Source organism: Anoplopoma fimbria, chromosome 11 (assembly GCF_027596085.1).
Source record: "Anoplopoma fimbria isolate UVic2021 breed Golden Eagle Sablefish chromosome 11, Afim_UVic_2022, whole genome shotgun sequence".
In the NCBI taxonomy this organism is placed as follows: domain Eukaryota; kingdom Metazoa; phylum Chordata; class Actinopteri; order Perciformes; family Anoplopomatidae; genus Anoplopoma; species Anoplopoma fimbria.
In genome coordinates this window covers 14,734,048-14,761,508 of record NC_072459.1, presented here as the reverse complement: position 1 = coordinate 14,761,508, position 27,461 = coordinate 14,734,048, and the positions used below count along the sequence as shown (strand labels likewise).

The following is a 27,461-nucleotide window of genomic DNA, read 5'->3' as shown; positions in this document are numbered from 1 at the left end:
ACCCTGTTACAATAAATATGATCGCATGAGTTTGCTATGCGAGCACAGATGGGAAGAGGACAGACATGTTGGACGTGCACAAGGCTCGAGCTGGACTTCTCAACATTTACACAAACGTGGGATTGTGTTGCAATACACAATACTTGAGTCTGAGTTAATTATGCACGATTTACGGATGCCCTAGTTCCTCTGAAATAGTGATCAAATCTTTCAAATGTATCCTGCCCACACTGCCTCTTCCCTTTCTGAGCGGACACGCGCAGACGAGCGAGGGAGGGAGGAGGAGGAGGAGGAGGAGGGGGGGAAGCGGGAGCGCGCTTTCCGTGTCTGGTTAGTGGACTGACAGCCAGCTGTGCGGCTACAACGTCAACAACAACCTCCTGGATTTGCTACATACAACTAGATTAGTGTCGGTCTGCTACTGATCATAATCGTACACTATAGCTAGTTTTTGAAGTGAGGACTCGACGGCGCGCAGCTACAAACAGGATCATCGGCGGTTTCCTTGCTAACTAGCTAGAAGAGCATTCCTCCAACATGAATCCGTTGTGTGGCAGATGTAATCTAGTCGTTTACCCCACGGAAAAAGTGAATTGTCTGGACAAGGTAAGAGCCCCAAAACATCGTCTTACTCTTTAGTATTATATTCCACAATCCTCTTACTACACCGCCCTCGCTTTGTACGCTGACCGCACGTATTTCTGCTCTCCTAAAATGACACCTTTCACATGTTTTTTGTGAATGAATTGAACGCCACACAGGACAGGTACGTCCGTTAGCGAGCCGAGCTAACGGCTAGCTCAACGTCTGGAACGCGGCGGCTCGTGAGCGCGGAGCGGAAACGAACATGCACCTTGTCGCGTGCATAACGGGCTACTTTAAGATGGCACAATTCATCTGGGGTTTTTTTTTTTCCACCAGACAATGAAGCCAGACTAGGAAATGGATTCACCCTAAAACCAGCGCCTCCCAGTGCCTCCGACAGCCTGGTTTGGGCCTGGCTGCTTTGAAGAAAAACCTGACTAATAACGTCAGCTAACGCCTCTAACCTTCCCTGTTTTCGAGGGATTTACCTTAACAGATATTAAACGATACAGGGTTTCTGACTGAAATATTATAGCCTCATAATGACCAAGCTGTTGTGGGCAGCGTGGACTGATACAGACATATCTGTGGTTAATCCAAGTCAGGGATCATTAGTGGAGCCTCCTAGATTAGTTTCCAGTCAAAAGCAGGAGCCCTAATCTCAGCCAAGGTGCTAATCTCATCAATTTCACCCACAGTGACTCTGTCCAGGTCACTAATTCACATGTGGGCAACAATTTAAGCAAACATTGGCACAGCATATCTTGATCCTGCCACCCCTTTAGCTATATGGAAGGTGAAGGTTTGAATATTGCATTGATTGAATGCAATATTCAAACCATGCACTGTAACTCTTCAACATGATGTATGTTAACACACTTAATTTACCAGGCGGGTGGGGTCTGCAACGTTTGGGATATCCATAGCGATGTTTATGTCATTCTTTTAACAAAGCAGGGCTTTGGGCAAGTAACACAAGTGTTTTGTTGCTCACGACAGGCAGTTTGATAGAAATCAAAATATTCCATCAAACACATGAAGTGCCTCATAAACATGAGTGGAAACAATATAATACAAATCAAAGGCATTATGGTTTTAGTTTCTTTTAATTCAGCTAGTTAATTTGTCTAATGGACGTCAGAATGGCTATTGAAAATCCATCCCTGCTGAGACTTCTTTATCTGTTGGGGTTGAGTGACAAGAAGGTGGGGAAAGAGCAGACCGAGCACATTATCTATAGTAACATCAGCTCTTGATTGGATGCATTATTGCTCTCTGAATGGATGTGTTCTTGAATGCACCATGACTAATGTTTTCCCAAAGTGCTTCGGACTGGAATTGATTTATCTCAGAACCTCTCTTTATGCAACCAACAGCCCTTAAACAAATATGAGTCATGTTAGCATTTCAGAAGGCTGCTATTGATAAGAACCAAATTGCCACAAGTGCAGCCTCGGTGTGCTTCGCTATCTGGCCTGAAGCAGAGTGCATTCCAGCAGACAGACACTCCCATAAAACGTGCTCTGTCAGAGGCCTGCTGTGCCGTCTCCCTGCTCTGAACCGAGCACAGGAGAGTAGCCTGCCGTCTGTCTTTGCTGCCATTCCGCATCAGCGCTCACCCCTTCAGACACGCCAAAACAACCCACCCTCTCCCTTCTCCATAGCACACACACACACACACACACATACACCGCTTTCTTGTTTGTTTAAAACAGTCGTGCCAACATTCGCTGGTTTTTTTTCTTCTCCTCCGTGTGCTAGGCTAGCTCAGGTGGAAGAAGGAAGGGCAATCAAGGGTTCTGCCACTTTTTCAATGAGTATTCTCTACTACCCATGAATACCTTTACCTGACAGGCTCCTTTTTATAATATCCCTCTGTGGTGTGGGGAGGCTGAGCCACAGAGGCTTGTTTGTCTATCAGCTGCATTCCAGTATAGCAGGGGCTGGGCCCAGCAGAGGAGCGGGCAGCCGAGCACATGTAAAGACAGGAAGTGAATTTTTGGTTGAGGCTCTTGTTCCTGACGGTTAAGCCTTTTTAGTCGACTTACTTTCAGTCCTTAAAATACTTGTTGATTGTTAGAGCTGCTTGTTCGGCTCAAGCCTCAGGCTCGTATCTTTCAGGTTAGCTTGTTGTAGCTGTTTAACTTCAGCAAGTAAAACTACAACGAGGAAGTGATAGTAGTTGAATGACATAAGCGTTAGTGTCTTATATATATTTATATAAACCTTGCCAGTAAAACGGGTCACATTTAGGTTAATGGTCAATGGACAATGTCTGAAGACGTGAAATGATTTGTATGTATCACTGTTAGATTTATAGCCGCTTCCAGCACTCAGGAAGTGTGTATTTTTAAGATAAATTGAGAGACTGGAGTAGAGTGGTTGAAGCTTAAAGCTAATTTTTTTTACTGAAACACTCATCTCTGCTGGAGTGTCTGTGTACTTAATATCTCTACGAGCTGTCTGCATATTGCATGTCTGAATCACAGAGAGCCTGTTCCTACCTGCAGCTGAAGGGATACAGTCCTCCTATGTCTCTCTACGAGATTTATTAATATTTAACTGGGCTATTAAGCCGTAGTTTACAAAGCGGTGTAACTGGTTCCCCGAGTAGTAAATCGGCTACTATTTCGTTCAACATAGTATTTTATAGTCTATAAATAATGTGAGAAACTGACTTGTTCTGACAGCTCATCCCTTAATAAGTAAGTATGAAGCACAAACATTGCTACTGGCCCTTGAATATATGTTTTGGCTCTTGAATATGTTAGCAATGTCAAAACATCATGACAAGTGTTTATGCACAATATTGGCAAGATTGCTTTAGAGGCAAAACTTGTTTGCTTTTTTCAAATAGAGGCTTTTATGCAACAAATGATCTCCCACATGTTACCAAGTATCATAGATAAGACACAGCCTCACTGCTATCAAAACAGTCCATGAGTGGAGAATAAAAAGCAAAATATGCAAGAACAAAAGCTAGTAAGGAGGTTAATTTGCTTTACATCAGCATGCGGTTGAAGGCTTTTAAAAAGCTGACAAGCAAGAAAAATCACTGTCTGCTGTTTTATTTTTAACCCTGATGTTGTTCTCACAGAACAAACAACTGCAGGAAATGATTTGATCAAACATTTTCTATAAACTTTAAAATGTGTGTTTTCCGTCGTGTATCAGTGGCTGCAAGTCTCGGGTCACATAATCTCAAATGTTCAGACACAGTTTGCGTTTTCCAAAAGTGTGTGCAGTTATCAGATTTTAGACACCATTTGCTTCACACACTGATGTATCTGACACCTACTCAAGTTTAGTGCTCTAACTTTCACAGTTACGACTGACTTGGGTCCATTTTTTATTTTTTATTATTTAGCTAACAAATTGGCTGCTGTGTTATTTGGCTTCAGTGCGGGGTTTCTGTTCAAGATGTGGGACTCAATTGTACTGGTGCCTCAATCACAGGAAATTGCTGGAAAAAGGGGTTAAAGGTCAGAAGAGTACAGTATGCATGTTGTACAGCTCCTTACAGTCTTCAGGGCATGAAGGCGCTTACATCATGCTGAGTCATGTAAAATCAAATCTTAAAATCGTTCTTATGGGAAATCATTAAAGCTTTTTATATCTCTTAGAACAGTGTGCCACGTAGAATCACTTCTTTACTGTCGCTACTATTCACATATGTTATATTGATTAATGTTACAGTCTTGTATTATGTTATATGTCCTGATTTTAAACAGGGAGGATTTGTTCTAGGATTGTCCAGTGTGAACACTTTCCTCAGACTCTGGTTTTTTGGGGGAATTTGTCTACCGCTTTGTCTATATTTAGACAGATTATTCTGAGAGCTGATTCATGTTGTCCAAATGCCACTAGAGGTGAGGAATCTGTCCAGCCACCACCATACACCTCCCTTTAATGACTCACATTCACTTACACACATTACAGTCATAATCACCCGAGGTGTTGACTCCACAGTGAGCGGCAAAGTACTTCTCCTTTGTGCGTTCTATCAGAAAAAGGAAGTAGTGCACATGTTCTGTTTCTCTCCCAATGTATTACAGCTTTATTTGTACCAGCACAATAAAATGGTCTGTCTGTGCTCTGGTTTAATATACAATCCATGGAAAGAAAAGGCAAAGAGACTGTTTTATCTAATATAGGCCCTACAACATGACTAATGATGTTTTGTAAGGTGAATTTATAAGGATTTATGACATGGCAGAAGTGCTTTGACATTTCACCTTCACCATGTTCATCTCATTTTTCTCTGCTGGGATTTTTTTTTGTTATTCTTAATGTCTCATTGCTGGGGCAGCAGGATGTGTATGTTACTAAGTGCACATCACAGTCTGGAGTGGTGTGGAAAGTGTGTTAAGTGCATACTTTACTCTAGCATATAGCATGTCTGTTCAAATCCCTCCGTCTGCCTGCTGGCCAGAACAAAGCCCTCGGCTTGGGTAAAAATGAATGGCATCAGGTAGGGTGATAATTAACCAGCATGCTTTAATTAGTTAGTTTTCCTTTATTAGCAGCAGCCAGATGTGGGCACTTTGTCTTTGGGCATGCTTTCGCAAGAATAGTCTTTCACACATATTCAGAGTAAGCTGCTGTAATGTCCCAACCATGTGTGTGTATGGTGGTGCTTTTACTTTATTTAGCCACTTTTGGGTGAAAATAGACATCTGAGTCAAAGAGCCCTGACAGCATCTTAAGAGGCCTTATCAGCCGCTGAAAGTGCAAAACGGAGTGGTTTAGACTGAAGTGAATTGCGACTGATTTGACCAAGAGTTCTGAAACATTTCATCAGGGTCCCTAGGGATGTCCTTTAGTTTTATAAGGCGCTTAATTCCTCTGATGCTTAATTTGGTGACTACCAGAAGACTGGATCTTGAAACTCCAATTAATGCCGCATTGATGTTAGTTTTTTAATCTAAAAAAACACAATATTGTCAGAAATTCTCATTTAATCAGTATAGAAAAAAATCACCATGAGGTTTGAAATAATTCTTTAGCTTCCCAGTGGTGTTCCCGTAGACTGTATATAAGAAGTGGACTTAGTCACCGTGACATTACCCATTGGTTTGTGGACAGCCGTTTTGAAGCCTCAAGTTAGGTGTTTTAGCCGTCGCCATCTTCGATAGCGGCCGTCGCCATCTTGGCTTCTTGAATGCAGACTGTGTTTCTATTTTAATCAAATGACAACGATGTTTTTTTATGTATTGCTGAGTTTTGTGGACCAAACAGGGTGAGAAATCTACCCCGTTTAGATTTGACACTATTACTGATACAGGAAGTGGTTGATGGAACCAGTCACTTAAGTTTCCTATTAGTCTAATGTTGGCATGTGACCGCATGCACCTGGTCTAATTCTCACTAAACCTCCCTCTGTGTTTGATGTGTTGGCATACAAGTTGTGTTGGACTCCCAGTTAGCTGCAGGGTTTTTGTCCTGGTCAATTTGTATTTGGTTCTCATCAAGAGGGAGCTGCAAGGCTGACTGAGCATTTTTTCGCTCATGGATGGAGTCTTCCCCATTGACACACATGCATCATGCATTGAGACATATATATATAACCTACATACAGACTGTACTACACACATGTACACACACAGTTATTGCTCACATACACTTAAAGACTCCCACGTGCACATGTGCCCTTGAGCTGCGCTGATGCAGGGAGACGGTGCTGTTTTTGATCGGTGTTTTATTTCTAGGGCTCCGTCTCTGCAGTGTCCTCATTTTCCAGCTGACTGCCAGATCCTGCCTTGGCACCCACGAGCCAGGTTTTTCCTGGAGCTGGACAAGGCCAAGTGCTGAATGGCCTCTCAAAAAAACACACATTTGGGATGTTTCTAGCCCCTACATCGCTGTCTGTCCCTGGGATCAATTGGTCGTAATCCTAGACCTAATCTAAGCCCCAGACCTTATATATTTCTAACAAATACTGTATATTTAGATTGTGTCTAGGTCCAGATGAGATGGGTCTCAAATTCCTATATTTCACCTCCCTCCACATTTGATTTTATCTGTGAGAAACTGCAACCACTGCTGAGTATAGTAAAAAAAAAAAGTGTGTTTAGCCATAAATACAGCGAGAGAAGAGGTGGACACATGCTGCCGTGACCACCACCAATACATGTGGCCTCAGTGCATTTTAACAACTGTTAAGAGCTGTCCGATTGTTGTTGCTTCGTCCAAGAGGCAGTTTAGAGTGAACCTGATCTGTGTTCACCTGAGAGGTGACGAGGGTGGTCCAGGTAGAATATGGCTTAGTAATACTTTAAAATAGGTCAAGTGGGGTGGGCTGTGTTGTGTTGTGAACCGGGCGTGTCGTGTTGGTAGTTGCGAGGCTGCATCTCGACCCTAGTCAATAGTTTGCTAAAGAGTTGAGTTCAGCATACTTGTTCTCTGGAATAAACCCACGGTCAATATTTATTCAGGGAAACAACAGGAGAGTCAAAGTCCATGCTCCGCTGAAGGGCTCACCTTTCTCAGGACAGCATTTGCATTCACACTTCTCTGTTAGTCCCTGGTTTATCATTATTACAGATTTGCGGAGGTGAGAAGGCGATAACGGTAGAACCGTGGAGAACATCATGCTGGGCTGCTGCACTACAAGTAGATGAACCAGACAACGTAGCATGCAAAGATGGCAGCCACCACAGCTGCATATTAGCTGAAGCTAGAGGAAATGGAATCTGCCTGCATTATTCCGTTGTTTGTAAAGGGATTTGCCATTGCAGCACTAACCAGAACAATGGAGACGGGAGAGCAGTGGGAAGGGTAACACTATGTGTCCATCTGCAACTCCCCCAGGCCGTGGTTGGGGTGTATTGGGATAAGGAGTTTGCATTGGAAGGCCTTGCCCAATGTGTTTGGCTGTGGATCACAGCTCCACTGAACAGAGCCCGGGCTCAGCCTCCCCTGCGAGCCTCCTCTTTAGTATGCCTTAGTACAATATTCCTGGCTAACAGCTACAAACACCCATGTCAAACACACACACACACACACACACACACACACACACACACACACTTGCCTGTTGTCATCACGTACCACCCTGGGTGGTCCGTTACATCCAGACAGAACAGAAAAGACTGTTCTTAAAACTCCGCCTGAAGCTATATTCTTTTTCGATAATGGAAGGAAGTGAGATGGCCATTGTGCTGTGGGTTTAGTCATGTTTCCATACTTAGCGCTGCCATGCTCGTATCTTCCTTCACATCTGCAGCTTTCACAACTCGGTCAACACCTTGTTGATCTATGTCCAGCTGTTTATCACTGATGTAACACGCTATATTATCAAACTGTATCATTAGCACGCAGGGAAATTTTTTTTCTTCTTCTGGCTGTAGTGACTTATCATGAGAAGACTGTGTGGAGTCAAACTTGCTTTGTTCATGTGTTTGTGGGTGAAACATAAAAAAGTGATGTTGTACTTAGATGTGCAGTTTTATCCTCTGTTTTTGTATCATCTTTCCTGCCCTGTTTGTTTGGAAGATTGGAGTTTTTGTGTGTGGGCAATTGGTGTAGAAGTGATAAAGAGTGGGAGAAAGAATGAGAGGGACGCCATGGCACCCCGAGGCCATGTTAATAAGGACTCCCTCTCTCTTCCCCTCCCATTCTTTCCTTCTCTCTCCGTGTCTTTCGCACTCCCTTCTCCCTTCCCTCGACGATAGCAGGAGCAGCCAGATCATTGCTTCACTCTCTGGCGTTTTTCTCTCCCTTGCTCGCCCCTCCCTTCCTCTTGCTCTCTCCAGCTCCTTCCTTTCATGTTTCCTCCCTCCTTCCAGCTCTATTCGGTCTCCAATCCTCCCTCCCCTCGATCCCTCTTTGAACCCTCAGGCCGCAGATCAGCCCGGTTTCAGGAGAGAAAAGTAAAGAAGGCGAGAGGGAGGGAGGGCGGGTGGGAGTAAGGGAGACGGGGTGGTGAGGGAGACTGAAACATGGCCTCTTATGAAGATGGATAGAGGATCTACATAAAACATGCAGGTGTTCAGAGATGAGCAGACAGACGGAGTCAAAAGGTGGCATTCAGACCAGCCACAGCACCAACCACAAACAGCCTCTGTTTATATGGAGGAAACATAAACTGATCATTTTACACACATACGTCAGAGTTAAGAGCAATAAAGGTGTGAAAACGGATGGCACCAGATTAGATGGCAAAAACGCAGATACATGCTTGTCAATCACAAACTTCACATCTTCTTCCTTACTGCTTACAACATCACAACTAGCCTGTATTTACTCATACATAGTGAGCACAGAAGTTCCTAGCAAAGGGGGACGTTGGTTTCTTTTTAACTGTTCAGTGCCAGTGTACACAAACTACTGTGTTTCCACATTGCTTCACTTTTTTCACTGAGTCTTAGCAGTTGCTATTCTTTCTGTCTGTATCCAGCTCCTGACCCTGTGGAACCTCAAGGGAATAGAAAGTAGTTCTGGCCTTACTCTCATTCAATTAGTTTTCCTGTGCTAGTTTGTGTATGGCTGTTTTTGTGTGTGTGTGTGTGTGTGTGTGTGTGTGTGTCCTTTTTTTTTTTTTTTTTTTTGGTTTCGCAATTAAGGTGAAACGAATGTCTCAAATGTCTCCCTTCTCAACATTTTGTGTCTTTTGTTTCTGACAGTACTGGCATAAAGGATGCTTCAGCTGCGAGGTCTGCAAAATGACTCTAAACATGAAGAATTACAAAGGCTTCGCGAAGAGACCATACTGCAATGCGTAAGTTGTCCCTAAGTCATCATTTTGTGTATGTCAGTGAGCATGTTTTTGTTTTTTCTACTCGATTGGTTCGGCCCGCATCACAAACACACTGACAGCAGTGTTTAATCTGTCCACAGACGGAAATAGGACTCGCCAAAAGTGTGTGTGTGTGTGTGTGTGTGTGTGTGTGTGTGTGTGTGTGTGTGTGTGTGTGTGTGTGTGTGTGTGTGTGTGTGTGTGTGTGTGTGTGTGTGTGTGTGTGTGTGTGTGTGTGTGTGTGTGTGTGTGTGTGTGTGTGTGTGTGTGTGTGTGTGTTTTGTGTGTGTGTTGCAACCCAACTATGGCCCCTCTCTCCCTCCTCTGCTGTTTATCAGTGACTATTCCAGCTCCCCCTCAGAGGAAAAAGCCTATGTGTGCTGTGGGAAAGTGTTTCCCTCCCTCCTCCTCCCTGGGGGGAGGGGGGGGGTATCAACAAAGGAAATTCCTAAAGTTCCTCTACAGTGACACAGGCGGACACACTGAAAACTAGCATGTCCACTCACGCCCCAGAACATACTCGCACTCTAGAGGCTCAACAGGAATCCATGGAATCCCCCACTGCTAGTACTTAGAATGATTCTCTCTCTCTCTCTCTCTCTCTCTCTCTCTCTCTCTCTCTCTGTCTCTCTCTCTCTCTCTCTCTCTCTCTCTCTCTCTCTCTCTCTCTCTCTCTCCGTGTGTGTGTGTGTGTCAGTCATTGCCAGTCAAACAAATCAAGGAGTCATGTCATGCTAGCGTTTCCATTCAAGAAACATTTCAGGTAACATTTCTTGTCGATATAGTTGGATCTAGATACATTCATATTGAATGCAATGCAAGTTTTTTGTCTTGCTGTATTCATCCAAATTCGGATGCTAAAGTGTTTTTGTTTTCTGCGTTTATTGACCATAAACGGCCATTAAAATGTCCCTCATCAAAATATTTAGGTGTTTGCAGCTAAGATAAGATAAGATAATCCTTTATTAGTCCTGCAGCGGGGAAATTTACAGGATTACAGCATCATAGATATAGTGCAAACAAGGTACATAGTAGAAAAAAAAAAAAAAAGTATTTTAAATAAGTAAGTAAGAGAAATAAAAAAAATCCACAATAACTAAAAAAAAAATAATAATCTTACTAATAATCAGACAGAAACAGGGTGTGACTGATTTGAACTCAGTAGTTTCCATAATTTTCCTCGAATCCCTCACTGTTTTCCTGGGCCCAATATATGCATGAATTAGAATCCCACCACTCAGTGGTGAAACATTTCCAAACCAGCAAAAGCTTGCGTTTTAACCGGGGAATATTGAACAGAGATAAAAATAAATTCCTCACTAAATTTGATAGGGAAAAAAAAACTTGGCATGCATGCAAATCATTTCTGGGTTAACCAAATGTGTTAAACTGTTCCTGGAGTACACCCAGCTCCCAGGTGAATGTGTGCATTTGTGCTCTTGTGTAAGCTTTAAAAATATGCAACGCACGCACGCACGCACGCACACACACACACACACACACACACACACACACACACACACACACACACACACACACACACACACACACACACACACACACACGTTGTTAATAACATTAATAAGGGCTCTGTGCTATTCAAGTGTCCTAGAAGGCCCTGCAAGAGAGGCAGCATGAACAAAAAGCCTGAAACTGAAACAGCTAAATGGAATTGAGACCATATAACTTTAATTATTTACACCTGTTTTTTTTAATTTTTTTTACTTTGTCAAATGGTCTCCTGTGAATAAGATGCAGCAAATTCTCAGCATTGCTCCACACAACGTCAACTCGATGAGCCATAATAAGTGCAAACACCTGTATGTAGGCCTAATTTTAAGCTTAAATAACAAAACGTATAGTCATTTTAAATATTAGTAGTAATAGTTAACATTTCTGTCGTAAATTCTCACTGACCCGGTCCCTACTTCCAATCTTTCTGACTTGGTTTAAGATGTTAAGCCCCGTAAGCAGGTGTCGTTCTACTGTCACATTTTCTTCCACAGACTGAAGTGGCTTCTTCTTTTCCCTTTCCTGCCTCCGATGTTCCCTCTGCTCTCTGCACCAACAGGAGCAAGGCCCTTCAGAGCCTGTTTATTATGCCTCTTTCCGTTTGTTTAGAAAAAGCCTTGTTCGAGTAAACATCATCAGTGGAAGAGCCTCCCGCTTCAGGAGAGGAATTCAGGCTGTGTTCTCTGTCATTATTCTGTGGGATAACTACTTTATCATTACTCCGCTATATTTGTCCTCGGTAATTGATATAGGCGTTGTTTGTTTTCACTGTGTTCCCACCCACTGCTTCCCTGAGAGTCTCATCCCTGATTAGATGCTGGAGAGTCACAGGGGGGGATTGTGGGAGATCCAGGAGGGCAGATAAGTGGACATAAAGAATCTTCATGTCCCCAGGGGACTGTGGGAGCCATTGTTGGGACGCTGCCTTAATGGCCGATAACCTGAAATGAATTTGAACATAAAAGTTATTAAAACTTGTCACAAATGTCTTGATTTAGTGCTGTCGTTCACAATGCCAGCCAGTTTTCTTCTATTAAACACTATCTTGAATCATTTGTTTATATGTTGTTGATCAACAACAAGTCAAGATTAAAACCATTTTCACAATCTGCCATGAATCTGCTCCCTGGGTTACCCTTCCTTATGCGTTAGTCTGGGAAAGAGCTCTATCTCGTTGAAAAATAAATGAGCAAAGATATGAGAGTATAATGGATTCTACCCATCACTGTACACCAATGCTGCTTCTACCAACTCCAGCTCTTCTTCTGTGATGTGATGTGTTTTGATGAGCCTTCTGTCCAGATTTTACATGTAGTTAAAATGTTCCTGCTGAATGATGCATTACAACCTTTCCAGGTCTCGCAGGGTCGAGCCGGCCTCAACATCTCCTGGTTCCACTATGCAAACAGGCCTCTCCTCCTCCACAGTAGGCAGTTTGTGCGTGTGCGTGTGTGTGTGTGTGTGTGTGTCTGCGTCTGCGTGATTACACATGCGTGGCCTCCTCACCCCTCCACCCAAGCAGAACCTCCTGCCCTACATTTTGATCACTCCCTGTTTAGCGTTCACAGGCCTAACTGAGTTTGTGCATGTGTCACCCACTCCCGTCTGCGACTTGTTACCTTGTTATACAACCTGACAGCTAGATGAGTGTTCTTGTGACTCACTTATAGCCTTAAACAGGCTCCAAAACGTCAGCATGGTTGCACACACACACAGACGCACATTCCTACATCCCATTGAGTCACTAAGCGTATATCTTCAACCCTGTTGTGTATTTGTGTAGCAATTTATTGACGCCCTAAGTGCAAGGGCAGTTTCTAAAGATGCAATGAAGATGACAGGAATGCTGTTAAGACAGAAGCTGGTTGTGTGGCTTCAACACACACCCATCTTCATCAGGCAAGCAGGGGCTTTCAGACACAGTGGATGTTCTCTGAAAGGAAGTGTCCTCCACCACACACCAGATACACCCAGTTCCAGAGAAAGAAATATACATATTAAAGGGACATCCCCCCCCAAAAAAAAAAACAGAAAAAAAGATACACTGCTGTTAAAATGGACTAAAGGGGCAAAATGTATGGCAGTCAGTGAGTTAATTTGGTTATCTCTGAACCCATTTCAGTCCCTACAGTTATGCATTTGTCAGATGCAACTAAATTCCTAGTCTTAGATTTAAAAACTGCCAGTCAACATTGATTAACCTTACAGCTATGAAGGATGGGTTCTTGAGACTCAAATGACCTTATTGATAAATGGAAATTGAGAGCATTAGGAAATAGCCCTGCCTAGAAGTGAAAAATATAAATATATACATTTGTAGGGACACGATATGTTGCAGATAGCTTCCTTTTCCAGGAAAATGAGTTCTAGCAGTTGTAAAAGCCTAGCGTGAGAGTGCACACACCTGCATGTGTTTGTATGTATGAAGGCACGGGTCAATGAACTTGTGTTTGTTGTATGTCACAGTACTTGATATGCCAACTTCTCATCTACATTCATGTTCTGCTTCCTCCTCTTTACAGTTGCTACTGTATCTTTTTTTTTAACAGAAATTTACATAAAATACCACAATTTGTTTCAGGACACGAGGCTCATTCAGTTTGTTAACCATGCTGTCAAGGAAACGGTAAACATACTGCCTAAATGGGCTACCCAGAGGCACGCATAGTGGTTAAAGATTTTTGAGGTCACCCAGCACCCTGAGGCAGGCTGGGAACTGTAGTCCATATGAACTGTTAGATAAGCTCTGAGGGCTCTCCCTCTCTCACTGGATTTAAGCCTTGTGTTTTTGCTGCCTTGAGGATCACACTGAACTGGCAGGCACCATTATTTGTGGACCTGAAGGCTACTTGTGCACAGAAGCCTCCAGTCTATAAAAACCGTGACTCATGCCCTGCACGCACAAACCATTAACAGCGGTTAACCAATCAATAAGTAAGCCTGCATTGATGAATTGATTTTAGAAGGATGCTTGGTGTGCTGCATGCGTGCATGTTTCTGCATACTTGTGTATATTTATGTTTGTTGTATTTGTTACAGGCAGAGCGTTTTCTCTTGAGCAGGAGGCTGGGTGGTTATGGGTTTGTGACTGCCAGGAAAATTTCAAGAACCCATTCAGAAAACAGAACTGCCTTCACGCTCTGCTGAAGGGGCTGCCCATGACATCATTCACACTCTCCCAACGTCTCTTTGACCCTGTTGCTGGTTCTGCTGCATACTGTTTCTCTTCCTGTTATCCCCCGTAGGGCTGTGCCCGTGTGTGTGTGTGTGTGTGTGTATGTGCATAAGCGTGTTTCTGTGTTTTGTAAGCATGGAAAGCTTTTTCCACACCTGCTATGGCTAGCCTCCAAAACTCTGCAACCTGTGGGCTCTCATCCCCCCCCCCCACACACACACACACACACACACACACACACACACACACACACACACACACACACACACAGCCCCTGCCTGCACTTCCTCTTTCTCAGACTACCTTTGCTCCCACTGACTGAGCATTGTGTGTTATACTGACATGCTTTTTGTCTACAGGGGCTCCTAACTCCACCTCAGGACCACCTTGAATAACAAATGCCCCCACTGTGGGGCTACAGAGCGCACACTGCTTGAGTTATGCTATTTTTTTCTCTTAGAGTCTAGACTTGACAGTGGGAGCCTGAGTAAAAGCTGGCATCTGCCTGTGTGTGTGTTTACCGTGCTGACAGTCTTCCTTGTTTTGTTTGTTTTTATTTTTCAGACACTACCCCAAGACAAACTTCACCTGTGTGGCTGACACTCCAGAGAACCTCCGCCTCAAACAGCAGAGCAAGATGCAGAGCCATGTAATTCTCTCTCTCACTTCTAGTAGCTACTTTTAGGATTCATGGCCTAGCCAAACTCCAACTTTGAAACACACACAGTTTGTTCACATTTTGGCATTGTTGCTCAAAAAAGGGAATAGAAAGATGTGCCTGACTTGAGTTAACCCTAAAAAATGATCTGGGAGGAAGTACTTTCATAAAGCCATCTTTCAGATAAAATAATCAGTGTCATTAAAGTTTGCACACTAAAGAGAACTGTGTGCTCATAGCTCGAAAACTGACCTGAGAAGTCAAGCATGAAATTAATTGTAATGGTCAAGTAAGATAATTGGATTAGAGGGCTGGGAAGTCCATGATCATCCAATAGTATGATACATAGGATATTATGGAAACAAAAAAAGGGAAAAGCTATGTTCAAGAAAAACACTTGGTTGGCCTGGTACATTTGAATGTTACACAGCCTCAGAGATCAGCAATCTTAATATAAGTGTTGATTCAGTTACTTAGGCGTTGGATCCCAATCTAGCGTGGAAGACTATGCATTTTCCACTATTACCGTTTCAGTCTTTTTAATGTCACATCTGATAGAAATACACTAGAATTCTAACACCTCTTAAACTATATTAGAAAGGTATGCAGTTTGAAAATATCAAATAGGATCTTGCGTAAATCTGTTTTGCAACACTCTCCATTTCCTTTTATCGCCAGTTACGTAATGAAGCATTGCAGCATAAATGTCCATTACTCTAGTTATATTAAACAAAACTGGCAGAAGTCTGGCCTTCCGTTCGTGTATTGTAATTCTGCCTAAACTTGAGGTCTGAATTTAAACCTAATAAGAACATGGTTAGTGTTTCTATTTTCTACTAAAGTTGACCACATTTGAATCTATCTTTCGAAACTGATCTAAATCTCTGCCAAGGCATTCTCAAAAGAAATGGGTTGATGTGTCTACAGAATCTTGTTTTGCTCCTCCAGCAGACTGTCTGTGATTGATTGGTTAAATTTAAGGTGGGCTTTGCTTTTACACACACCTAAAACAGACATACATACTCAAATAAACCAAATATTTGTGTGCTGTTTATAACATACAATGTTTGCTGTGGCCCAGTACAGATTTTATCTTCCAGGGCCACTTAAGTGTACTGATCATAGATCCTCCATAATTATCTCTGCACCTATTTTTCCTCAAATAGTCCCCAATCTTAGCTCCGCAGTCTGATTTGTAACCACGGAAAACACTACTACGGCTCTTCCTCCCAAATATATTCTAAGATATAAAAAAACCCTCATCAGACTAAAATATCCATCTGAACTGGGTCATGGGTTATTGCCTTGATAAGGATGGCTCTGATAGAGAGTCAGAGAGATTTGTACACACCAACCACTTTAAACAATGTTTGCTTATGTTGGCTGTGTGTAGTTTAAGTCAGCATATCAAGTAACAAATAAACTGGCTTTAAAATTGTTATATTTGGTGGGAAACGAGTGGCAACCCTGGAGGCTGCCATTTGAGGTTTCACTTCTCTTATTTGTGCAGTGACTTCTAAATTCCTAAGAACTTGTCCATCAATGTGATGTGATCGCTGAGTAACCAAAGAAGAAGCCCTCAGAAGCTAAATGAAGCATTTAAATGCAAAAGTTTTAGCACAATTCAGTTAAAAAAAAAGCCCTTTCACATTTAGTCATTCTAGCCTCATTAATCACAAAGGGCTCTACAAGATTCTAGAGGGACTGATGAATTAATCTGGATGGTGGAATAATCCAGAGGGAAAAGCTGAAGGGGCGGCTTGTTTTCTTATTATGGAGCAGAGGAGATTGTTGTCCAGAGAGGAGACGAAGCTTATCAAAGAAAGCACATCCCTCGTCTTACCCGGGTGTCAGTGTCAAACACTACAGATCAGACCGGGGTGTGAGTGCGTGAGAGGGGTTTTTGTAGAGTATTGGGGTGGGGTCAGTGGTCATGTGGGGAAGGGGGATAACTAAGGGATTGAGGGACAGATGGTGTTTGTCTACACGGATTGTACATCCCAACAGCCCCCCACAAACACACAACCATACACCAAGAGACATTGAACTAACGGTTTATCATAGACACTAGCCTCAGACACAAATGACGTTTGTGTGTGATGGTGAAGGATTTGTGTAGTCATGAATAACGACGACCATTCGTTCTCTTCTCTAAAGCAGTTGTGTGACCACAGTGGTCATAGTGGACGGGAAACTGATTTCACTTCAACCCAAAGCTTTTAACAGAAGTAGTTTGCTCTAAAATGACACAGCTTAAAGTAAACATAGTAATCTCCTGGCAAGGGCAGCAGAAACTGAATAAAAAGTAGCTGGTTGTGCTGTAATCAGCCAGACTCCCTTTTAAAGAAAAGGTCATTTTTAAAGAACTTCCTGTTAAACTACAGTATATTTCAACTTCAAGGGGAATTTCAAAATTGAATCGAATTTTCCCACTTCACTTGTCTTTGGTTTTGAATTAAATTCCAATAAAATCTGAATGCCACAATGTAGATGCCATCATTCGCTGCCTCTTGCACGATGGCGCTTGTTGGCTACAGTCTTATTGTTCTGTACTCTTTGTGGGTGTGTTTTTGTCAGCGTAAGGAAGTTGAAGTTGTTTATGGAGAACCGCGGCCATCCAACCCCTCACTAACGCCGCCGCTGTGTTGCTACGGGAACCCTATTGCTATGGTAGCAGGGTAGAGGTTTGTCACACCTCGTTACAAGACTTTGCGGGGGGAAACAGAAAGAAATGAGACAGAGGGAGAGGGAAAGATAAAGAAAGTGGAGAGTGCGAATTGGGGAGGAGGAGAGGGAGAGCAATGAGGCGAACATGAGCGAGGGAAAAAATGGAAGAGACAGGAAGGCACCAACACAGAGAAAGAGAGAGAGAGAGAGGAGAGTGCAGGGTGAAGGAGGAAGAGATAAAAGTAAATCCCCAGAGGAAGGCAAGCTAGAGGAATGCAAATAGAAGCAAAGGGAAAGCTTATAATGAGGAAGGGCTCCAGCTCTATGGGACGACTCTGTCTGTTGCTGTTGAGGCAGTAAAATATGAATGAATGAAAAAGGAAAGCACAGGGAGAGAAGGCAGTGTGGGTGGGGAAAGAGAGCAGAGGCATGATTGGAGGAGAAGAAGCTGTTGCATAGACCTCAAAAAGACAAAGGAGATAGACTGAGAAATAAAATAAAAAAACCAGGGGGAGGATCATACGTTGACGGATGGGAGCGGAGTGAGAACGAAGGACAAAGATGGGTTGAGGCCACATTAATCTTCTTCATGACTTATCTTTGTGCGCAGGCTTGAGAGCCGTGTATAATTTTCCCACGGAATGAGAATCTGCCATAGTTTTCACCCAATTTCTCAGCGGCACATATGAACCTATTACACACACATTATCTGTGAATCACAGCCATGTCATGTCATCACAAGGCGCTGGGAGATGAGAGGACGTTTGGTCAGCACAATGTTCAGCAGTGTCAGACATAATGTGTGTGTTGGGGGGGGGGGTGCAGAAAATGTGTCCAGTAACCATGGAGGCAGGAGGAAGGGTTCGGTTGGTCCAGGGAGGTGGAATCAAGTGATTTGTCTTGGCACGTGCCAAGGAGATCAGACGTTGGAGAGCCTAGTGTAGCTGTAAAAAAATATATATATATACCTGACTTTCTGTTCTGTTTCAGGTGTGTAACTTAAATTACTTATGTAAATGTGGCTGGTGTGTGTTTGAATATCGGAGATCGGCCACAGGGCAGCAGTGAGGGAGAGCTCCACGCATTGTAATCTCTGATACTCATCTGACGCTGCATGAGCTGGACATTTCCTCCTCGGCCCTTAGGGTCAGGATAGGGTGGGGAGGTTGGAAAAACACACTGACACTTCATCACATACTACCTCTCATTATGACCTTATATGGTTACCACCCTGTCCTGTATGTAAGGCCTTCACTACGCCACAAACAGGAAGTGAACGTCACCACGAAAGACTATGCAACATATGCAGGGCCAACCTTACTTTGCTTGCACAAAGAACACGCACACACACACACACACACACACACACACACACACCACGAAAGACTATGCAACATATGCAGGGCCAACCTTACTTTGCTTGCACAAAGAACACGCACAAACACACACACACACACACACACACACACTGCTAATGCTTATTTTAGTCATAGTTTATGGGTAAGAAAAATTAGGCCGGATACCAAGCCTTCTGTGGCTATGCTTTGTAGAAAATGTGGATTATTAGGTCACCATTTAGTTTGTTGTATTATCATCAAACTTTTGCTTTTCAGAGCGAAATGTAAGCATTTTAATATACAGAAAATTTGAATTTTATAGTAGTGCATGCACAATTTTGTTCAAATATGGGATAAAAATGTTTGGTAGGGAAGAAAATACTTACATAATAGCTAGAGGTGACATTTCAGCATTTTCATCTAACAGTGTCAAGCTTTAATAAAGTCAACAGTAAAAACTATTTCCTCCCGGCTGTGAAAATATTTTATTAGGCAGATAAAAGCCTTTATTAGGCCCAATTAAAGCTCAGGTCTGATCTATTGTCAAGTCAAGTACAAGCACTTATGAGGTAGAATCTGATACCACAGATGCTATAGTTGAATAGCTTTAAATCATTTAAAAAAAATTATAACAAATTAATTTAATACAAGCAGAAAGCCATTGTTTTTCTTTAATCTGTATTTGTTGAAAGAATCTAGGTCAGAGCATCCATAAATAATCATTTGCGTGGCATTTGTTTGATTTTCCTTGTTGACTCACATAGAAAGCACTGAATCTCAAATTGTGGCGCACATTGTTTGCCTTGCATGTTTTTAAGTCCTCGTTTTGTTTCTAACATGAATCGTGTTTGTTCTGCAGGTTCTCTACAGGGAGGATTTTGAGAAGAATAAAGGAAAAGGTTTCAGCGCGGTCGCCGACACGCCGGAGATGCAGAGAATGAAGAAATTGCAGGACCAAATCAGCAATGTAAGTGTCAGCAACACGGCCACCAAGACGCTCAACCGAACACGCCACCTGTTTTATGTATTACTCCAGGTAGTAACAGAAGAGCTTCTCGTTTTTTCAGAGTTTTGACAAAGACTAATCATTTAGAGCTCTTCTAATGTTGTCGTCCCCCCCCCAGAACCTCAGTTTCTTTACATCACTATGATCTTTTTGCCAATATTGAATTGCGAATTTGTAGGATAATTTGTCCGTATGACGTACATTACAATAGATTCCATGAGAATTGCTGATATCAAAGCTTCACGCTTTATTCAGGTCGTGCATAGCTGGTGCATAGTTTAAGACTTCGCATAATACTCATGTACGCCAGTGGAAACCACCAGGACTTTTTTATCATTTTCTTTATTTCACCTCCTGAGATTAGATGCACCTTCTTCATCTCAGTCCTCAGAGTGCTCCATCAGGTTGCATTATATTTTACAAATTGTTAATTAAGTGTCTTTCATCCTCTAACTTGGTCATTGACATCAGTAAATATCAGTCTTTCTCTTCTCACACTGCTCCTCATTTAAAGTAATAGAATTCTCCTCAAATCACTTCCCTAATGGATGATTCTTCTCCACTCTCCCCTCTTCTCTCCCTCAGCTCAAGTTATTGATTTGCCATTTCTCTGTAAATACAGTGCAGCGCTGCAGAAAAGGCATGCAGTGTTTACCTTGTTACCTCCGAATTGTATAGCCAGCTGTAAAGATATTTTTTTCCAAGTGAAACACACTCCGATGGAAAAGCAGACTTCACTACACATAACCAGCTCCACACTGGCCTTGCTAATTGCATAATTGCCGAGGAGGGTGATGGGTAATAACTGCTTTCATGTGGTTAAAGATCTTGTTTGTAAAAGATCAAGGACATTGGCAAGGCAAAGAAAGATGCACACATGTGACATGCGTTTATGGGTGCTCACACAGAAGCCACATCAAAATAAGAAGTGCATTATGGGGAGGGAAGGATTGGGGCTCATCCTGAAGTGTTTTAGTCAAAACTGATAAACAAAACATCTGCTTGCAATTAGTGCGTCACTCAGAGCCAAACGTAGGGAACCACTCAAGATGCAAGCGACGTAATTCTCTCTTTTGGTTCTCTACTCTTTCAAGCCTTTAACTTGTATTTTTATTGACTTGTCTATCATCCAGTTATCTACCGCTTTTTTCCTTTTTTTTCTGCTTTGTCATGACTATACTCTCTTGGTCGACTCTCCTCCATTTCCTGTCGCCTTCCTCTTGTCAAGCGGCAAAGATTGAGAAGTACAGTGGTTTAGTTCAGCAGCAGCCTGGGCACTTCCTGTAAATAAACACACACCATATGTTCGACCTGCTCCTTCAAAGCAAACCAAAATAATCCCCATCACACACTCTCACTTAGCATATTGCACTTGAGAACAGTCACTGTGTTCTCTCAGTCACCCGCCTCACTGTCCTTGCACCAACACGCCGTCATCCCATCCAGTCTGTGAACACACTCCTCGCTAACGCCAACAGCACAGTGGGCTCTTTGAGCGCGGCTGTAAGCGAGGACAGAATCCGGCTTGTAAATCTTCACTGAGACACTGTGAGTCAGTCTGTTATCAGCCTGGTAATAAGGAGGACGGGTTATAGAGTGCAGTAATGGAGCACTCACTCGGTTTCAGTTTCATCATAGGGTCCCTGTTTCGTGTTGAAACGCTGAATGCTGCCTTTGTCGCACTGGCTGGAGAGTAAGGTTGTAGGTTAATCATGAATTCTTTTAGCTGAAATTGTACTGCAGGTGCTTCTTTTTGTTAATTGCTAAAAAAAAAAAAAAAAAAAAAAACCTGAGGAAAAGGTTTAGTTACATTTGAGAGAGTAGTAATATACATAATTGAAGCTGCATTTTGCTGCGCTCAGTCATATGACCATCCCCCCTCCCTCCTCTCAGCGTTTCCGCTTGAATCTAGCTGGCTCATTCTCACCCCAAGCGTTCGAGCTTCTAGTTGGTTCACTTTTCTTTTTTTTTCTTTTTTTTTCACCTCACCTGCTCTTCCTGATGTGTCAGCGAGGGTTGCCACGCAACTAGGAGCTCGCACTTCTTCCGGCCGCTGAGATGTCATTTCCTCTCAGGGTCAAGCTGCTTTCCAGAGGCTTTGCTTGCACGTAGGGCGCCCCACCTAAAGTCACGAACACACAGGTGCTGGGGAGCAAGCAGGGGACCTCTGGTGGTCAGAAAACGAACTACACCCTGGGAAGTCCTATTGGAAAGATAATCACACCTGTAGATTTGAAGCTCTGGTGTGAGGATGCATTCACTCGTTATCTTTTAATGTGACCGTACACTGTTTTTGTTTGTCTCCTGCAGATAAAGTACCATGAGGAGTTTGAGAAGAAGAAGACGGGAGGAGAGGTCCCACATCAGCAGCCGAGCAACCCCAGCCCAGGTATTCCTTCTGACACGCTAACCTTGACAACTTATAAGTTCACACAATTTTACTGATCACTCGGTCTACAGTTTTAGAAGCAGAAGAAGGAGCAATAGTTGTAAAAGTAGTAGCAAAATAGCAGGTAGGAGAAGAGCCTAGTTTACAGAAAGCTCCATCTGAAATTCCAAAACTTTAAGTACACCCAAATAAAATAAAAAACCTTAAACAAACCAAAACTATCTTTATGACAAGATACGAAGGGAAGTGGGGAAATATGTTAATCAATCTATTTTAGCAACCTGAGCAAAAGTACACTAAGCATCTACATTTTTCTTTAAGCTCTTGCCTTGTCTGTGCTCGGCTCTATCGCTGCCGCAGGCTGTATGAACTCTCCAGGCTGGGTGACTCCACTCGGGGATCTTGGTTGTAACTTGTCACTGCCCTCCTCCTCTGCATTTAATCCATTCAGCTATGAATAGTTGCATTGCCTAAGAAATGTTTGTATTCAAGAAATCATGAAATAAATTCTACTATTGTATAATCTGATATTAAATGGTTAAATCCATCGACATGACTCGAGCCAATAGATTGTTTGCAGGGGCTCCGAATTAGCAACTTTCAAGTCATGAATATGAACAATATTATGTCATAAAGTTACTTGAAGCTTTCGGAGGTCAGTGGAAAAGTTACAGCTAATGATATGAATGATCCGGCTGTTAGTATTTCACATGCTTGATTTACACTTTAACACAAAACGCCTTTGTTCTGTAAGTTTTGTAACAAGGAAATCAAGAGCCATTGGATGCAATTACAGGTAACATGTGACGGAAGACAGGTGTATTACTAGACATGTCTTTCGGGTGAAGACATTTTCAAAAACCGTTGGTTTCGATAGCATACGGTAACGTGTGAGTTAGGCTAACGTGCTAATGTTAGACAGTTGGCTGACAGACGCCTCGCAAATCACATCAACCATTATTGCTGGTTACAATAACGGTGTTATCGGATAGTACAGTGTCTATTTCTCGATAACTTTTGAAAAATCTAAGCGAAAAACGCCCGAAAATGTACATTTATATAAAAGACACGGCCGTCAGCGGAGTTTGGTCCGGAGTTTAGCTGCTAATAAGTTCTGACTCTTTCAGAGTCAGATTTACAAATATATAAACCCAATAGAGTAGCTATGTATATATATAAACCCAATAGAGTAGCTAATATATATATATATATATATATATATATATATATATATAAACCCAATAGTCTTGCCATGTTTTGAAATGCCTCACTCTATCGAAAAGTCAATGCAGACATAAAATTAAAATGCATTTTTTTAATGTGGATTTTAATCTTAATTCTACTGCCCAAAACAATGAATCACATTATAGTTCCAGAAAGGTTCTTTGAGAAAAGAGTAGGTTTATAAAAATGTACATCTCATTAATCTTCGTCTGTTTCACCAGCAGCTTTCCAGCCGCCTGCAGCCTCTCAGAACTTCCACTATGAGCCCGCTCCTGTACCCGCGCAGGCCGCCGCTGCCGCCCCGCCTCCCAGTGCAGGGGTAGGTCCTCCACCAACTTTTTTTGATCAAATAACACAGTCCTACATAGTCAATTTCTGCTGCTGGTCCTTTCTAACAGACCATACGCTGTTTACGAGAACTGACTGAACCACTTGTATTCGTCCACAGAAGCGGTACAGGGCAGTGTACGACTACGCTGCCGCTGATGAGGACGAGGTGTCCTTCGTCGACGGAGACGTGATCATAGACGTGCAGCAGATCGATGAGGGCTGGATGTACGGCCGCGTGGAGCGCACTGGCCAGCAGGGCATGCTGCCTGCCAACTACGTGGAGGCCATCTGAGTGAGAGAGAAAGGAAAAAAAGAGGGAGAGAAGAATGAGGAGGTAGAGAAAGGGAGGGAAAGAAAGGAAAGGAAAAGCCCAGTGCCATCTCATCTTAACGCCGCTTTCTCTTGATTTTACTCTTGTTCCTGAAATCTGTCCTGTGAGAACCTGAACCCACCCCACCCCAATCCCCTTCTGCATCCCTGCTCTGCTCTCACTGCTCAACCACAGACACCCTTTACCTATCTGTCTGTCTGTCCTTCTCTGTCCGTCTGCCTGCCTCTTTGTCTGTCTGTCCGTGCTGACGTCTGTCTCTGTTTGGATGTTCATCACCTCTTTATCTTTTCCCAAACATGGCTCCACTTCCAAGTGCGGCCACAAGTGGAAAAATGAAAGTCTTAAAGGATAAACTCACAGTTCATCGCAGTATGTCAGGGTTCATGCCTTGTCCACAGCTCCATCCTAGCTAAAGCACTTAACAATCCTAGCTCAACATCATGCAAAAATATAGGAAGAAAAAAATGTAAAAAGACCTTTTTCCCCCACGAGTCAGTCACCACAGCGACAGACATTGTTCTGCGGAGAAAATAAGTTAAGAGTGTGGGTGGGTGTGGCATTTTTATAGGCTTGTTTTTTTTTTTTTTTTTTTTCTTCCATTTTTGCAGCGTGATCTTGGCCAGACTGGAAACACAGTGTAGAATCTCAGTCTATCAGAACTAAGCTTGAATATTTTTGACTTGTGTACATTCCTTTAACCTCTAACCTTGTTGCTGTTGCACCAATCAGCCAGTTATCAGTCTTAACAGAGAGGTTTTTAATATATTTATAGATTGACACACGTCTCGCCATTGCGTGCTCGAGCAGGCACCCCTCGTGTTCAGCACTTCATCGTGGGTATCGTTGTGAAACTGGAATCGTAGCCTAACTGAAGAGCACCTCCTGCTGTGGCCTTTCTCGGCGATCCAGGAGGGATCAGGGAGAAGTTAGGGGACAATATCAGTCCATCTCTTGCAGCCACACTGAATTCATCCCCTCAGATGGTGTGGATGTACAGTGTGTACACCTTTATTCCTCTTTCTTGCGGCCTGAATGCCTTCAGTCCTGAGAAAACCACAAAGCTATGGTGATCAAGGTTAAACTGTTTGGAGAAAGGAGATGGGAACAGGTCAAGTCCTTCCCCCTTTTTGCTACAAAATCACCAAGAAAACACATTCATAGAAGAGAAGGCCAAGCACAACTCTATATCGTAAATCTTTTTTTTTTTTTAAATTCATTTCACTGTTTTTGTGAGTGAACTTTCCCGTCTTTATTTTCCATTTAATGTGAGAGAAATTGTTGAATCCGTGGCTGTGGTAAATGTCGTTCTCATGCTGTTCTTCCTTTGCCTTTCTTGTTACTGTAAGATGCTTATTATTACAAAAAAAAGTCAGTGTATTAAATAAAATAAACCAGCAATTCAGTTTATGAACCAAGGCAGAGGTGTTTGTCTAGACTTGTTCAATCGCATTTGATCAGCTGTGGGATTAAACAGCCTGCATTTTCAGGTCAGAACAGTTCTGGCAGCTTGATGGAGAAATCAGCTGAATGCTCGTACGTTCAGGCCTGTTTTTGATCAGTGGATCTCTCTAAAGCTGTTAAATATTCGGAAATTCAAAAATGGGTCAAGTTACAGAATTGCATTTGAAATACACAATAGTCTTAACTATTTATGCTCTGGTCTTTCTAGTAAAACCAAGCCTGTCACCTGTTTGTCAGGTCAGAGCACTGATACAAGGAAGCGTTTTTGTTTGTTTGTTTTTGTCCTTCTGGCAGGTGAATCCCAAAAAGGTATCAACTATTTTTGATGTTTGACCAGTGAAACAGCATTTGGTTGTCACTAGGATGAAGGTTGGTTCATAAGTTGCTGGCTATTGCACAGAAATGCTGTATCATTCCTTCACTCGATACTGTATTTCTGTGAGGAGGACCTGAAAAAGATTTAGAAAATGATATTTGACCATTTCTCAGTGGTGTAAATAATCTCATTGGCCCTGACCATTCACACCTCTCCCCCCCCTTTTTTCTTTCCGTTTCATTTTCCTGTGATGCACTGTGACTGTCACAGACATGAGCGATAGGTGCGGGGCGTTTTTAAGGTGTGGAGGGGAAATGTTCAGCTTTATTAAAGAAACAAAGCTCTCACTATGTAGCTAGATGACATTGTACAATTGTATATGTATCATAAAGGTAAGTTAGGGAAAAATGTTTTTACAGGTCATGGTGCTCTGGGAAGTGGTTTGCCTTCAGATTAATGTAGTTCATATTTTTTTGTGAATGTGGCTGAGGGGAAGTGGTGCGACTTTAAAAGTTGACTCATGGGGAAAAAAAAAGATCAAGTTTGGTGCAGGTTGGTGTTGAACATTAATACAATTTAGCAACATTGATAAATTGTGACGGTGCTGATCACTGAATCAGAAAATAACACGTTTATAGGTTGCCAAACTAAAATAAACACGCTGTGTGTACGCCTGTATTTTGCATTAACCTCCACTAGACAACAGGACAAGTTTATTTGCAAAACAGATGCTTGATGGGAAAGCTGTTTTAGAGCTCACGGTTGTGTTTCCCTTGGTTAAACTGAAGAGTTGATGGTTTGGCCTGAAGTGAAATGATTGTTGTTCCTGGCTTATGATGATGTTAGCTCAAATTTAATTTAATAACGAAGCTACTCACACTGGTAGCCTCCCTTACTCTGCAGATTACATCCAATTTAAACTTTCTGTTCTGGATGAAATGAAAAAAAAGAAAGTGGCCAGTGTTGTGTAAGTGTGACTCAGGATGGATTTCTTAAGGCAAAGTCAAATTTGAACGTGTGGTGACGCAAGTGTGTGAGTCTGGGGGGGGAGGGTTAGGGGCAACAGAGGGCGGTGATCTGATGCCCTCAATCTCCCAGGCTGTGAGGCAGGGCAAGTTGTTTGTCTGACCTGGATATTAGTCAGGAGTTAACCTCTTTGCGCCAAATACCGCTCTTCTGCTCCGGCATCACTCATCTACTGAACCGTGACTTCATATCATAACCCTGTTTCCATTCAGTTTCTCTCCGGTAACCTGTCCGCCCGTCTGCTGAGATCCCCCTTTCCTCCAGCCTTCATTGTTGGCTCCTGCGCTTCTGATGAATCATTCCCTGCTTCTATGATACTGGTTATATACTGTAGACTTTGCAGAGTGAAATCATGTAATCCACAATCAGGTTTAGCATTCAGACCGGTTTTGTGCATTCCATCTTAAATTGTTTTGTTTTTTGTATGATTTTGTTGTTTTTTTAAATAAGAAAAATAAAGAAACCATATGCACATTAACATTCATGTGTATTCAAAACTCATTCTGAATACATACTCAGAATTAAGGACCTGATATCATCTCCTGTTGCCCTGTTACAGCACTTCAAATTGTACTTATGATTCTGCAGATTCAATAAAATGTCATTTTTTTCTCAGATTGTTTGTGCTACGTCTAATGTTGTGCAGCAGCAAAGCGGGACAAATGTAAAAGTTCTTCAGACAACTTGTTTGGGAGGCCTGCTGTTGG

The 27,461-nt window shown here is 42.5% G+C and overlaps 1 protein-coding gene across 3 annotated transcripts; it reads left to right on the top strand.

The window, feature by feature from the left end:
• The first annotated feature begins 291 nt into the window (after window positions 1-291).
• On the top strand, window positions 292-27,371 carry lasp1 (LIM and SH3 protein 1). 3 transcript variants are annotated; one of them, XM_054607054.1, is made up of 7 exons: window positions 292-606; window positions 9,210-9,304; window positions 14,574-14,658; window positions 19,531-19,638; window positions 21,988-22,066; window positions 23,515-23,609; window positions 23,739-27,371. In XM_054607054.1, the coding sequence occupies exons 1-7, from the start codon at window positions 538-540 to the stop codon at window positions 23,910-23,912; spliced, it is 705 nt and encodes a 234-aa protein (XP_054463029.1). In that variant the 5' UTR covers window positions 292-537; the 3' UTR covers window positions 23,913-27,371. The 3 variants fall into 3 exon arrangements, with proteins under 3 accessions (XP_054463029.1, XP_054463028.1, XP_054463030.1); XM_054607053.1 differs by having other exon boundaries at window positions 23,512-23,609; XM_054607055.1 differs by lacking the exon at window positions 292-606 and adding an exon at window positions 8,944-9,017 and having other exon boundaries at window positions 23,512-23,609.
• Window positions 27,372-27,461: the final 90 nt, after the last annotated feature.

Excerpts from the sequence above, each read along its gene's own strand:
- lasp1 (XM_054607053.1), top strand. The coding sequence starts at position 538 with ATGAATCCGTTGTGTGGCAGATGTAATCTAGTCGTTTACCCCACGGAA. Across the intron at positions 9,305-14,573 it reads AAGAGACCATACTGCAATGC|ACACTACCCCAAGACAAACT; the intron begins GTAAGTTGTCCC and ends TTTATTTTTCAG. Across the intron at positions 23,610-23,738 it reads CCCCGCCTCCCAGTGCAGGG|AAGCGGTACAGGGCAGTGTA; the intron begins GTAGGTCCTCCA and ends ATTCGTCCACAG.